Genomic DNA, 12751 nt, shown 5'->3' with positions numbered 1-12751 from the left:
GCAGGAGTCGCCCTAAAAAGAAAAATGTCCCTCGTACATCCTTAATAACTTAAATGAAATGACAACCAACTAACAGCCAATGACATCCAAGGGGGAAAGAAGCCATGTCTGAACAGTTGTATGCTACTTCTTTGTGAAAACATTGGAAAACTTTAAACTGCACACAAGCAAGATTGAAGGTTTAATTAGTTTAAGTTTTTGTAAAAATGTATCTTTTGGAAAAGATTGGGGCCAAACAATCCTTGATCATTTAAAGGCTCTTTCATTCCAACAGGTAATGATAAGCTCAGCATAAATGTATTAAATTTCCAAACTCGTGTCTCTCTAAACACAGCCGTTTGATATCTGCGAAGCGTGATTACAGAGGAAAGCGACCGTTAACATTAGCTGACAGTGAGTTTGTAAATGAACGGGCAAACAAATGACCCTGATCTGCTCCGTTTGTTTAATTTGAACCACACGTACATGAGCAGAATGAACAGAAGATAACTTATGTAGCACTTGAAACAAAAGCAATCACAACTTCAAACAATCAGAGTTTAACCTTTTTAACATGGATTACTCACGTTTTTTTGTAACGGTATGTCGTTATTTATGAGATTCTTTATAAGGATCTCAGGAGGAATCTTTCCTGTTTAAAACCCAGTTTCCTGAATATGTTAAACTCCCTCTACAGTATGTTAATGGGCTGTAATGAAATAAATGATGGACGGCGGTTTGTTTTAGCATTCCTCTTTTGTCTATTTTCCGTATTTGGTTTTGGAGGTTAGGAAGCTGAGCTACATGTCAAAGAAGGAGGCAATTTAACTGTCCCTGAAGCAGTTCTCGAAAACCAAGTAATGCAAACCAGGCGCCTTAAGATTCCTGTCCTTGGAATTTTAACAAGGACTCTGTAGATCTACTGTAGCTCTTTCTTCACTTCCATTTGGTTTGGATATATCAGCGATGTTTAAGATATCCAGTGTAGGTGTCTGCCTCACTCCATGAAGCTTTTCTGACAAAGCACGTCTGTTGGTGTATTTTTTTTTTTTTTTGAGTCTCTGGCTTGAATATTGTCACAGCTCGTTCAAAGAAATGGCGGTTACTGGAGGTTAAATCGTCAATTAGAAATTAGCGTGCAGCTGTTTTGGTTGGCAGCCCGGTGAAGAGCAGCGAAGGCGGAGGGTTGGAGCTGTGTTTTTATTGCAGAACTTCCATTTGAATTACTGTGAGCGGTTCTTGTAGCGTGATCACCGCTCATGCCTTATTAAAGTCAGGAAAATAAACACGGAGTGCGACTGTGGAATGGTATTGTTGAAAGAAAATGGATGAGGTGTGTGAAATATCTTGAAGTTGATGAAAATGGAAACTTTTACTTGAGCTGCTTCCTGCCCGTCCAACCCACCCATCTACACACACACACACACACACACACACACAGTGAGGCTACTAAAGCACATGCACAGCTACATTCTCCGTCATGCATTCGGTCATTGACGCAGATTTTTTTTTTACACTCATCGTTGCCTCAGCAGGGAGATTTTCGAGTTCAACATAAAAACAGTCCACCCACGCTCTTTCTTCCCAGAGGCACAGTTAGTGTATTTGATCAAACCCTCTTACTCACTGTCTGCTGGACTTCCTTTGAGTGCATTCTGTCATAGAGAGCAAACAGACCACCCTCCTCATGTAGTCACTGAGGGAATAAAGAGGACAGCAAACATTGTGGGGACATCAGGAGGGTCCCAAAGCTTGGAAATTAGCTTTGAGTTTGTACCTGATGCTCGCATGGGGGAACCTCTCCAGCAAAATGTCCCTCCTATTTTATTTACTTGTTGCTATCTGCTTTGTTTTCTCTCCTTCTGCACAAACGTTACTTCATCATTGCACTGGTGAGTCATTGTTATCATTCAAAAAGACAAAGGGAATTTTTCTGCCACTGTTGGGTCTGATTAATTTAACAGGCGGCGTGCGTCAGTGAACACTTCATCCCACTGCTGTGCAGGGAAAGTCTTGGACTGGGACCTCAGATCATGGCACCGACCACAAAGCTGTTTGGAGAGAAGTGCAGAAGTGAAGCCGCGGGACGGCACGGAGCCGAGGAGCTGGGTCTGGTTGAACTGATAACCGAGCACCACAGAAGAGCTCGGAGAAGATTTGAGTTGAGAGTTGCCTTTGAACCCCTTTGGCTGTAGCTGATCCCCCTTCCATTGCTTCTTCCAAGGGGTTTTGGCTATGCAAATAAAGCCAGGCGTGATATATAAGTGCTGGTGCACTCAGATCTCAGGCCAGGCGTAATTTTATTTCATTTGGTTTCATGGTGCGTTTATAAGAGTCTCATGCCAACAGGAAAACTTGAGGCTGTCAGGATGAAATATTTTGGTTTGTAGAAAAAATTGCAATAATTAGATTGGCATGAATGCTACAAAACAAAACATGTAAACAAATGTTTTTGTACTCATGAAGCAGCATGAATTACTCGTATCATGCCTTTCCTCTTGGCAGATTAAAAGGTTGCACGTATTGTGGAGTGCCCTCCACTCTTTCATTACTGTGTATATGTTAGCATTAGCCCCGAGGTTTAATGGGGCTTTAGCTGCCAGTTAGCGCTCCGATGTTTAACTTGATCTAATTTATAACTGTCAGGTCTCGTGGGGATGGCTGGAGTCCACGCTGACAGCTTGGAGCTCTGCTGTTCCTTCAGTCGGTCTCTAAACTTTACTCCCAACCTCTTTACAGCCCCCATCAGCCCTCTGTGTCCCCATAACACACACACACACATACACACAGACATACACACACATTCCAGCTGAATCAACAGCTGCAACATCGCAGGGCAGGCCAGGAAACATGCCTCTACCATGTTGATTGCTGCCGTGCTAAACGTATACACACACACAGTGACATACACACACATGGTCACGTGTATTGAACACATGCTCTCTGGCTCTCAGGACATCGCCTTCATGATATCCTGTTTGATTTCACCTACAGCTCTGCGCACTTCTGCTAACACCAGCTGCAAACCTCTTAGAACCAATCATCATGTCGCGGTTGAGCCGGGAAACTGATCAGAAGCTTTTATGTATTTATTCATTTTCAGAAAAAGGGTTGGGACAGCGTGGACCAGAGGGCGGGACGCTTTAATGTATACGTAACATAATTTGTGCAAATATCTGGACCCATTTGCGAGGTATATGCTAGCCCCCCCCTTCAAAAAAAAATAAACGCCGTCCAGCCTTTTAAAGTGGTGTGTGGTCTGTCAGAAATCAGTCCCATCTGCAGGACGCGGCCAAGAACAGCAACACTGGACAGGAAACAGGTCTCTCTGAACAAGGCCCATTCACAGGAGAAGTTGATGAGGCATAGGCTTTTAATTTTACAATTATAGGAAAGTTTAGTTGGCGTTACCTCATAAGTGATGTTACTTTTGTCAATTTCTTCACAAGCTTTTTATTTAATTGGGTTGTATGTAAAAAAAAAAAAAAAGACAATTTCCAAGAATCACTTGTCGTGCCATTTGCTCCCAAATGCAACTGCTACTTCAGCAACCTCTGAGAGCATGTGGCAGTTTTATATTTCTTTAATTTGTGGTTTTAAATTGAACGCCTCCATTACAAAATCCAAACACATCTGTTACTGTCGCAGGAGACTTTTTTCTTTAAAGAGAAAAGTGGAAAAAAAAAAAAAAAGAGGGGCAAGTTGGAGGCAAAAGTGAAGGAATTTCTCCTTATCACCAGGAACAGAATGTCCTCTAATGTTGTTGTGATTCATCCAGCTGTTAGCAAGAGCACGTGACTTGAGTTGATGGAGAAGAAGTTAAGCATTCCGCCGCTGGGTATGAGTGATTTATCGTGTTAGCAGACGGCGGCAGGAGGGAGGGTGTCGTGTTGTAGATCAGAGTCGCTGGTGCCTCGAGCTAAAATGAAACGCAGAAGTCATCAGATTTTGGTTTCAGGCCTTTGTTTCATTGCGTGTAAAAACCATTCTGAGTGGATATACTGATAATATTATTGCAGCACTTGAGATAACACTGCAGAGAGGCGGTGTGGGAAGGTTTCCAGTAAGAGGACGTTGAAGGGGAGATCATTAGCTCGCTGAATGCGAAATCTCTCACTGTTCTTTTGGCTTTGTCACTCTAATGATACCACAGAAGAATTCATTTCAAAAATAGTTGAGCAAGCTTATCTAAGAGGAATTCTCTTTTATTTTCATTACGCAAAATGATGCTTGAAATTCCTCTCGTTTCTCTGACTCCCTCAATGGAGAGTAAATGACTGGAAGGAGGTTTCTCTGCATTAGCTGATAAGAGACAATCGAAAGATAAGCAACAAGGGCCAAGAGCTAAAGACAGTGAAGAAAGAATGTATAAAAACAAAAATAAATACACTTTGGCTGTCCATCTGTGTGTTGCAATGGTTTTATTGGTCATAATCATTTTTATGAGTTTTCTGAGGAATTTCCAACAATGTACTAAAGAAAGGCATGATTCACCCGTTAAAGTCCACTTTCATTTTTAGCTCTGGTTTTACAATAACGAGAGCCTCAAAAGTATTTCACAGCATCATTTCACCATCTGTGAAGTTTGCCTTTAAAGGTGTTTAGTAGTTTTTGTTGCCTCTTTATCATTCATTCTTGTGCAAGAATTTGGTGTACGCACCTTGATGTTCTGTTGCTTGTCTCCGCTTTCGTTTTTTGTATGTGATTATGGGACGCAGAAGAAAATCAGTGAGGCCTGAAACGGCTTCCAGTCAGCCAGTCATGGACTCCGGAGTATATGACAGACATCAGCCCTTTTCAAATCTCTGTTTTGCAGGTATGTGAAGCTGGCAGTGAAAAAAAAAACTGTCAAGAGTTTGTTGTAAATGATGCCAAACAGACCATGCTCCAGAGAGGAGCATATGGGGATGTAAACGCTTCCCCTTTTTGATTTGTGCAGAACTTCCCCCAAGAAATCCAGGCTGTAGTTCTTATTCCACTGCCAGAAAAAGAGCAGAGTCGATGTGAAAGGCTGTGAATAGCTGTATAGCCCTGCCAATAGGCTTAACATCTTATCTGCATTGGTAGTGTCGATTGCTCTTAATATACCCTCTTTCACATTTGAGTTACATTTGGCTCATTTCTTAACTCACGGGACCACAGAGGAACATTAATCGCTGCTCATGTAATGAGCCTGAAACAAACAGTCCTCCAGCATTTAGTCACGTGTCTGAAACTTTGAGAAATCTCCACCGCAAAAACACAAACCCCTGGAAAGAATCAAAACAAACAAAAGGCCGCCGGACTTTTGTGAAAACAAGACTAGTGCACATCCAGGACAGAGCCACTAGGATAGAGTGTCTGTATCGCTCTTCTTTTTTTTTTGAAGGTTTAACAGATTTGACTCTTGTTTTTTATCCATTAACCAACATGAAAAGTGGCAGCTAGTTCTCAGAGGGTTTGTTTGTGGAACGCTAAGCAAGGTGAGCTTCCTCATGGATGACAAGAGGAGGTTGGGTAATAGATTTCCTGTGATTGGAAGTCTGACAGCCCCCTCACTAGCTTTTTTTTTTCTCTCTTTTTTTGAAGCGCCAGTAGTTTCTTTTTTTTTCATAGATACATATGCTCCTGGTTACCAGGACTTAAATAGTCAAAGGGCTCTTACATAGATTGTTGTTGGCATTTTGCATGTGTAGCAAAGCCAGGAGTACTTATTCGATCTCTCTCTCTTTCTTTTTCTTTTGTTGTTCTTGCTTGTTTAGTTGGTGTTAGGATGGTGGGAGGATTTGGGTGTTGAGCAGAAAGAAGCAGCTTTTAGAAACATCACATGAGCTTATATCAAAGCTAATGTTTGAACTGGACTCAAAGCTCCTTTTATTTTTCAAGGTTTCATAACCTAAAACGAAGTTTTAAACGATCTTATTGTGCAGAACTTTTCATCATGAAAGGTCTTTGTTTTCTGGCACGGCTGGCTGCTAATACCGAGTTTCATATGTTCTCTAAAATCATCCAAATGAATGTTTTCTATTAGAGAAGAAACAGCGGGGACCTGTCAACACTTCAAGCAAATCAAGTGTAACATTAAAATACTGAAAAGCATTAGTTCTAAGTAACACCGACTGGAACCATGTTCATTCTATATTTTTTGTTGGTATTAAAGAAGGAGGATGTGATTATGATCAACACACACAAAGCCTACTAATGTGTGCTTTTGTGCAGGTGCCCGTTCTTGTTTTGCATTACTATAATCAAGACTGGAGAAACAGTTTTTTTTTAAATTATTCAATATGTTTTCTTTTTGTTGCCATCAATTTGTGTGATCTGTCAATATTGATATCTGTGATAAGTTAATAATGTTACCTCTCTTTCATTCTGTTCCAGATCATGGATGAGACACAGACACAGATAGCCTGGCCTTCCAAACTCAAAATCGGTGCCAAGTCCAAAAAAGGTGACTATTTTTTTTATTCGATTGTCGTTTAAATCCCATATTGAGTGTATTCTTTTTTTTAAATCTGTATGTTTTTGTTTTGTCTCATAAAACCAGATTATTCATATATATGTGAGAAATTGATATAAAAACAGTAAAATATAGTATCTGAATCAGGGCGCTGGTAGAATAGCAGTTATAATGTGCGCCCCATGTACGGAGGTCCTCGTCGCAGCTGGTGTGGGTTTGAATCTGACCTCGACCCTGTGCTGCATGTCATCCCACACTCCCAACATTCCCTGTCTCTCTTTAGCTGTCGTATCTGATAATAAAAAAGCCCCAAAGAATAACTTGAAAAAAAGGAAATTTGTGTTTGGTAGATTATTTCTTTGTTGTATCAATGCTTCTTGGCAATACATCTTATACCGTTGGGAAGCCTGTTTATTTCCCTTTTAAATGGTGCCACATTTGTAAGGAACATGCATTTGTGGGATGAGCAGCAGAGCTGAGTATGTGAGTTGCGCCCATGAAAAACTTGAAATGAAATTTTCTCTGCCAATGCCAAACAGCTTATTCTGCTGTTGTTGAATTATGAGTCTACAGTTCGTATGAATGTGATTTCAAATCAGTACATTTAACCCGACATGCATCAAAGTCCATTAACTCAGGTATAATTGTCATGACTTACCCAAACCACTGACCAAATGCATTTTAAAATGAGTATCAGTTCTGCTATGTCATGATAGGGAATGTCATATTATTAACAGCATAGTTGAGTTAGCGTTCCTCCTTAGGTATGTTAATGATTATAAGTCACTGTTGTGTTAATCAGAAAAATGTTCTCAGGAGTCATTGGACTGAAAAAGACAAAAGGGGAGTATATCAGGGTTGCATGAGATTTCATTATTAAAAAGTTTTTGAGAAGTTTGAAAGATGAAAGCGTGCATGTTTTCTGTTCCTCAGTAACTTCATCTGCGCTGAGGAATTTCTGTTTTCTGCCGTGGAAGGCAGGGTGTTGCGAGTCACGCATTTATATGCCGGGTTGTTCCAGCACTCTGTTACCAATAAAACATTGTCACGGTTATTTAAAGCTCTTCCGGGAGGGGTTGAGACGTGGGTATGAGGGTAAGGGGGTGAGGAATAGGTGTAGCTCTGCCCACTTTGTTGTCCCCAGGGGGGATCACCAGTGTGCGTCTTCAAGCCAGATGTGGAATCCAATGACATTATGTAACTTCCTCACTTGCTCTGCACACAGAATAGTTGATGGGGGTTACATCAGAGTCTTTTACATTCTCCTCTTAGGGTGCTTAATCAACAATCTCTTATCACACAAACATCCATTCAGACCAACTATGAGTTCATTCACAAAACCTGCTCGCAGCACCACCTGGGAATGATCTTCCATGAACAACATGAGGCTATTTAAAACCTCGTTCCATGATTTGTGGTTCTGTCACATTTCTCCTCTGAGTTGCGTAAAACGAGAGGAGTGGAATGTTGGATTATCACTCACGGTTATCTTTTGAGGGAAGGCATTCATGGGAGAACTGGCCATGTGTTTTAACAACCTGAACACATGTAAAGGAAAAAGGAGGCGAGCTCAAGGAGGATATTTTACTTCTGATAAAGTCCACAGGCTAGAATCTGACTATCGAAGACTGAAGATGAATATCAAACCCATGTTGCCCAAGAGTTTGATCTGGATTTTAAAGGATCCAGATTTGTTCATCCCCTTGTTGCTACCTGACATAAGCAATCCTTTATAAACCTGCACAAGATTGGATTGGATCTCACTGATCCTGCAAAAAAAATGTTTTTTTTTTTTTTCACTGTCTCCTTTCTTCATCAGACCTCACCTGACCCCCAACAAAGACCTCCACCTGTCCTGGGTGGGGTCTCAAATACAATGGTCCTAGTCAACACCTGGGAGCCTTTAAAGGTCCTGTATTATGCAAAATACACTTCACCATGGTTTTCTAACACTAATTTTGTCCCTATCAATCAATCAATTTTTATTTGTATAGCGTCAACTTATAACAAGTGTTATCTCGAGACACTTTACAAAAAGCAGGTAAAAGACCTTACTTATTGCTATATTACAAAGACCCGGCCTATCCATCATGAGCACTTTAGCAAAGCAGCAAAAGTTACAGTGGTAAGAAAAAACTGCCTTATTAAAAGTCTGTCTTCAAACCCCAAAATTATGAGATGAGCCCATCATCTTTGTCTTTTGCCTGTGCCACTTTTCAGAAAATGTTTTCTCAAACAGGCCACTTAAAGAGTTTCCCTTCATGACATCACAAAGGGCAGTAACCCCTCCCCCAGGTGGGTGACACTCCCAAAGCTAGGTGTTTGTGCTGCCCTCTGAGTCTGCCTTCTCAACATAAACAATAGGGCATGGTGCAAGCCCATGCAATCCAAGCCCTTCCAGAGAGGGGCGTTGCCAGAAAGGGGCGTTGCCAGACACAGCTCATTTACATTTAAAGCTACAGACACAGAAACAGTCTGTTCTGAGCAGGGTGGAAATAGAGGGGTTTAATGGCATGATCAAATACAGGATCAGGGTGGATTTATAACAAGAGCTTCACAGACATGTTTTTGGGGAGCTCTGAGACTTATTTTAACTTTTTACCTTTAACATGCAGTAAGAAATCAAATTGTTAGAAACTACTTTTGACTTTAGCGTTGTGACTTAAATAAAGTTAGAAATCACTGTAAGACGAATAGTTACGAGAATATTTTGTGGGGGGGGATCCTTAATTTCTTTAACTTTACTCAGTTGAATGTAGCTGAATGTTTGATTAAGCTTCATTATCAACAAAGATTAAAACCAAAACTGGATGCGATGATCAGGAGACTGGACCCTGGAGAATAAAAAGAGAGAGCATCAGGAAAAAGACTTGAGACAATGACCTGCATTCCTTTCATTCTGCATCACTCCTTTATGAGATATGACTGACATAAAACTCACTTCCTCTGTGCTAAAAATAGCTTCTTCTGTGGTTGTCTTGTTCACGCGGGGTATCAGATTACTGTAAATGACCCTCATCTAAAGTGATACTCTTTGAAGGTGTTAGTTTGCCTTGGTTTTTTTGCTGGTATTCAGCATCAGTGTCGTCTTTAATGTGCAGTCTGGAATCAGTTACTCTCTGCAGGATAGCGGCAGATGTTGGAGGATTTGTATGTTAGTAACCTCTCCCCACACTAGGCCACACTCCATCAAAATGCCTGCTCCCCTCTTGCATTTGTCACCTGCAGCTAGCAATCCCTCGCTGCCACCTGCATGAGTGTGATAAGGCCAGTTGTTAGCCTCTGGGGCAAGCTATCATCGGCACGCTGTTAGTGATTTAATACAGTGAGGCAGCACTATCATTCACAAATAGAGGGCTGCATTGCAACCTACAGCTCTGTGCAAAAGAACAATCTATACTGTAAGAAGCTCATGATTTGTGCTTTGTTTTGATGTGATACATTTCTAAAAGCTGCTCTGAATTGACAATTGTCTGTTTTAACAAATCTGCAGATGTTTTGAGCGAGAGACATACAGCCAAAAGGACTTATTTCCCTTCATTTGTGTGGTATTTGCAAATGTAGTTGCTGGAAAAATGCTTCAGCTTTGCCAGTGCAGAGCTCCAAAAAGGGTCAAAAGGTTTCTTTTTTTGTGGAAGTGGAGCTGTGTAAAATCCCTGCGATTCCAAACCCTTCACTTTTTGCAGCTGCAAGTGTTTTGTTTGCTTTTCTACCTTTTGCGTGTGCCAAATTAAGACTTAAGGAGCTCATTTTTTATTCCACAGCCAATCAGCTAAAAAAAAAAAAAAAAAAAAAAAAAAAAACAGCACGCAGCACACTCCGTTTCAAAAATGCGGGGGTGTTCTACATCACGACTGCAACTCTCGTTTAGACTGGCTAATGTTTGCCAGATGTGCAGTGCAGGACAGACACTGGAAGAGCCATACTCCCTCTAATGGTCACATTGGGTGCCACAGGAGGAAGTGGAGGGATTTCTATTGTTCACAGCAACAGCTGTATGATGGGAAAATTTCCCTAGAACCGCTGCTGAGACTGTGATCTTTCTGCTCTTTTTTCTTTGTTTTCCTTGGTCTTGTTTTTCTTTCTCGGGTTTCTTGTTTAGCTCATTCCCCTCAACCAATAGTAGAGCTGTTGTTTCTCTCCCAGATGATCTGACATCTCTTGTAGTGTGCGTTGAGGTTGCCGTCCCCCCCCCCCCCCCAACATCATAACAAGGTTGGCACTTGTTAGCTGGCACTGGACCTCATAGCTCCAAATGCCCTTTAGACAGAAGAACCAAACCTCCTCCAGATACACTTAAAAACCAGAATTCATCATTCTAGCATTACCATGTTCAAAGGCCATGTGGTCACCTTGTATTTTGCAGCTCCATGGAGACTATGTCTGTTTAGCTTTTGTGAGTTGATGATGGTAATTAAAACATAATCAATAACACTTGAACATTGGGAATTCCCTCAGCTTCAGAAAAAAAAGTTCTGACCATCTTTTTCTAGTTGTCCTCATTGCTGCACTGTAAAGGATTCCTCACTCACAAGCCAAACTCTAAACATGCAAACGTAGGGTTCTTTAAGGTCCCAAAGACTTTGTAACAATAAATCCGATGCTGGGAGTCCTGTCCGAGGGCTATACGGATAAATCTGAGATTCTGTCAGTGTGTGTACGGGGAGGGGTATTCCTGGAAGGGGGGCTTAGTCGACTTCCTGCAGCTCAGTACAGTTAACACAGGGGCGATGGAGCGTGGGTGTGTAGTACATGCGTGTGCACATTTAGAATTTTTGTGTTTTTTCACATTTGAGTTCTCCAGGGGGTCGTGCATGCAGCTGAGCCAGATGTAGACTTGGCCAATGCTGCAGACATGAGCTTTAGCTTTGAAGGGGTTTAGTTGTAAAGGGGTTTGGCTTAGGAAGCACAGTTTACTCAAGTTATACGGACCTTTTTCTTCCATGACCACCTGTGGGCCCACTGAGTTAATTTTTTACACAAAAATGGGATGTTATACTTTCTGCAGGAGGGTCATGATTTCCTGAGAGAAAGAGAAATGGTTCTTGGTGTGACGGCTGATGAACACAATAAAGTGTGTGAGATTGAAATGGAAAAAATTAGCTTTTCCATTGAAAGAGAGGATGGGGTTCTGGAAAATGAGCTGATAAGCTTCACACCACTGTCTCTGTCTTCCTTTGAGGGTACAACACTGCAGTACAGTTCACCTCATCTTTGAGTGTTCCTGTAGGCTCCACTAACCGATAGATTGCTTGAATATATTTCCACAGCGCTGCAACCCTCCCCACCCTGTACCCTCCCCAACCCCACGCGATGTGGTTGCCTGCCAACATGAATGAGCCTCGGCAGATATCAAAGCAGCGATTACTGTTGCAGAGCTTTCCCTCTGACGCTCTGTCATTTGTTGACAAATGCTCACTGCTGTGTCATGTTTGATTAAAAGGGTTACACTTGTGTCTCACTCTCACATTTAATCTCTACACATGCTCCCTCTCCCCTTATTTTAAAGTTTCCTTTTTTTTTTTCCCCTCCCTGCAGATCCACACATCAAGGTGTGCGGGAAGAGGGAGAATGTGAGGGAAGCCAAAGACAGAATAATGTCTGTTCTCGACACAAAGGTACTACTCATTTTTATTTGTGAAATTCACTCCCTGAATGCTCTTCACCTCACTTCTCCTCACTGTCCAAATGACAGATTGCACACAGTAGTGTAGCAACAACTTGGCACTAACCAGATACTCACATCCCAAGCTTAGCTGCAGACAGTGTGTGCATCCAGGCTTCATTGTCATGGCAACACAAGAAATCAACTACCTAGGTGCCTGCACTGTAGCCCCCCCTGGGGGAAAGCAGTCCTCTGTGCACTTTGAACAACAAGCAGCACATGACAGGCTCAGTTTCTTAGCATTTCATACAGTTTAGTCATGAAACGACTGTTTCGCTTTGGCACAGTCATTTGATAATTTGATTCCTTTTTTAATGTCCCTCATATTTTGTTGCTTATTTTGTTCTTTTTGAGATGATTGCAGCAGCTGAAAGTGATTATAAGAGGGTACATCTTAAGTTCAGGGTCTTATGACTGTTAAGATGGAGTTAAGGGAACAGATGTTTCACTGGCTTGTTGTTGAAACAGAATTATAATTATATAATATTGGTGTTTGTTTATACGTGTTTCAATATTTTATTTTGTTTAAAGAATATGAATGATGTGTTTTGTTAATGAATGTCTCATGAAAGAGGAGTAGATTATATGAGATTATTCTTATTTCTTCTCCTTTTCATTTAAGACTTTACATTTGAAGTTTGTATTTAACTGTATATTGTGCGGTAGAT

General features: G+C 41.3%; 1 protein-coding gene across 1 annotated transcript in view; it reads left to right on the top strand.

The window, feature by feature from the left end:
- The window catches only part of LOC132975460 (protein bicaudal C homolog 1-like), a 58823-nt gene that overhangs the window by 20336 nt on the left and 25736 nt on the right, over positions 1-12751 (top strand). Inside the window, exons 3-4 of the mRNA XM_061040008.1 lie at positions 6340-6409; positions 11957-12036. Coding sequence (XP_060895991.1) covers positions 6340-6409; positions 11957-12036 — 150 coding nt within the window. The remainder of the gene's footprint in view (positions 1-6339; positions 6410-11956; positions 12037-12751) is intronic.

The sequence above is a fragment of the Labrus mixtus genome, chromosome 6 (genome assembly GCF_963584025.1).
Source record: "Labrus mixtus chromosome 6, fLabMix1.1, whole genome shotgun sequence".
NCBI lineage: Eukaryota > Metazoa > Chordata > Actinopteri > Labriformes > Labridae > Labrus > Labrus mixtus.
Note: the sequence above shows the minus strand (reverse complement) of the source record. Positions and strands in the feature narration are given on the sequence as shown.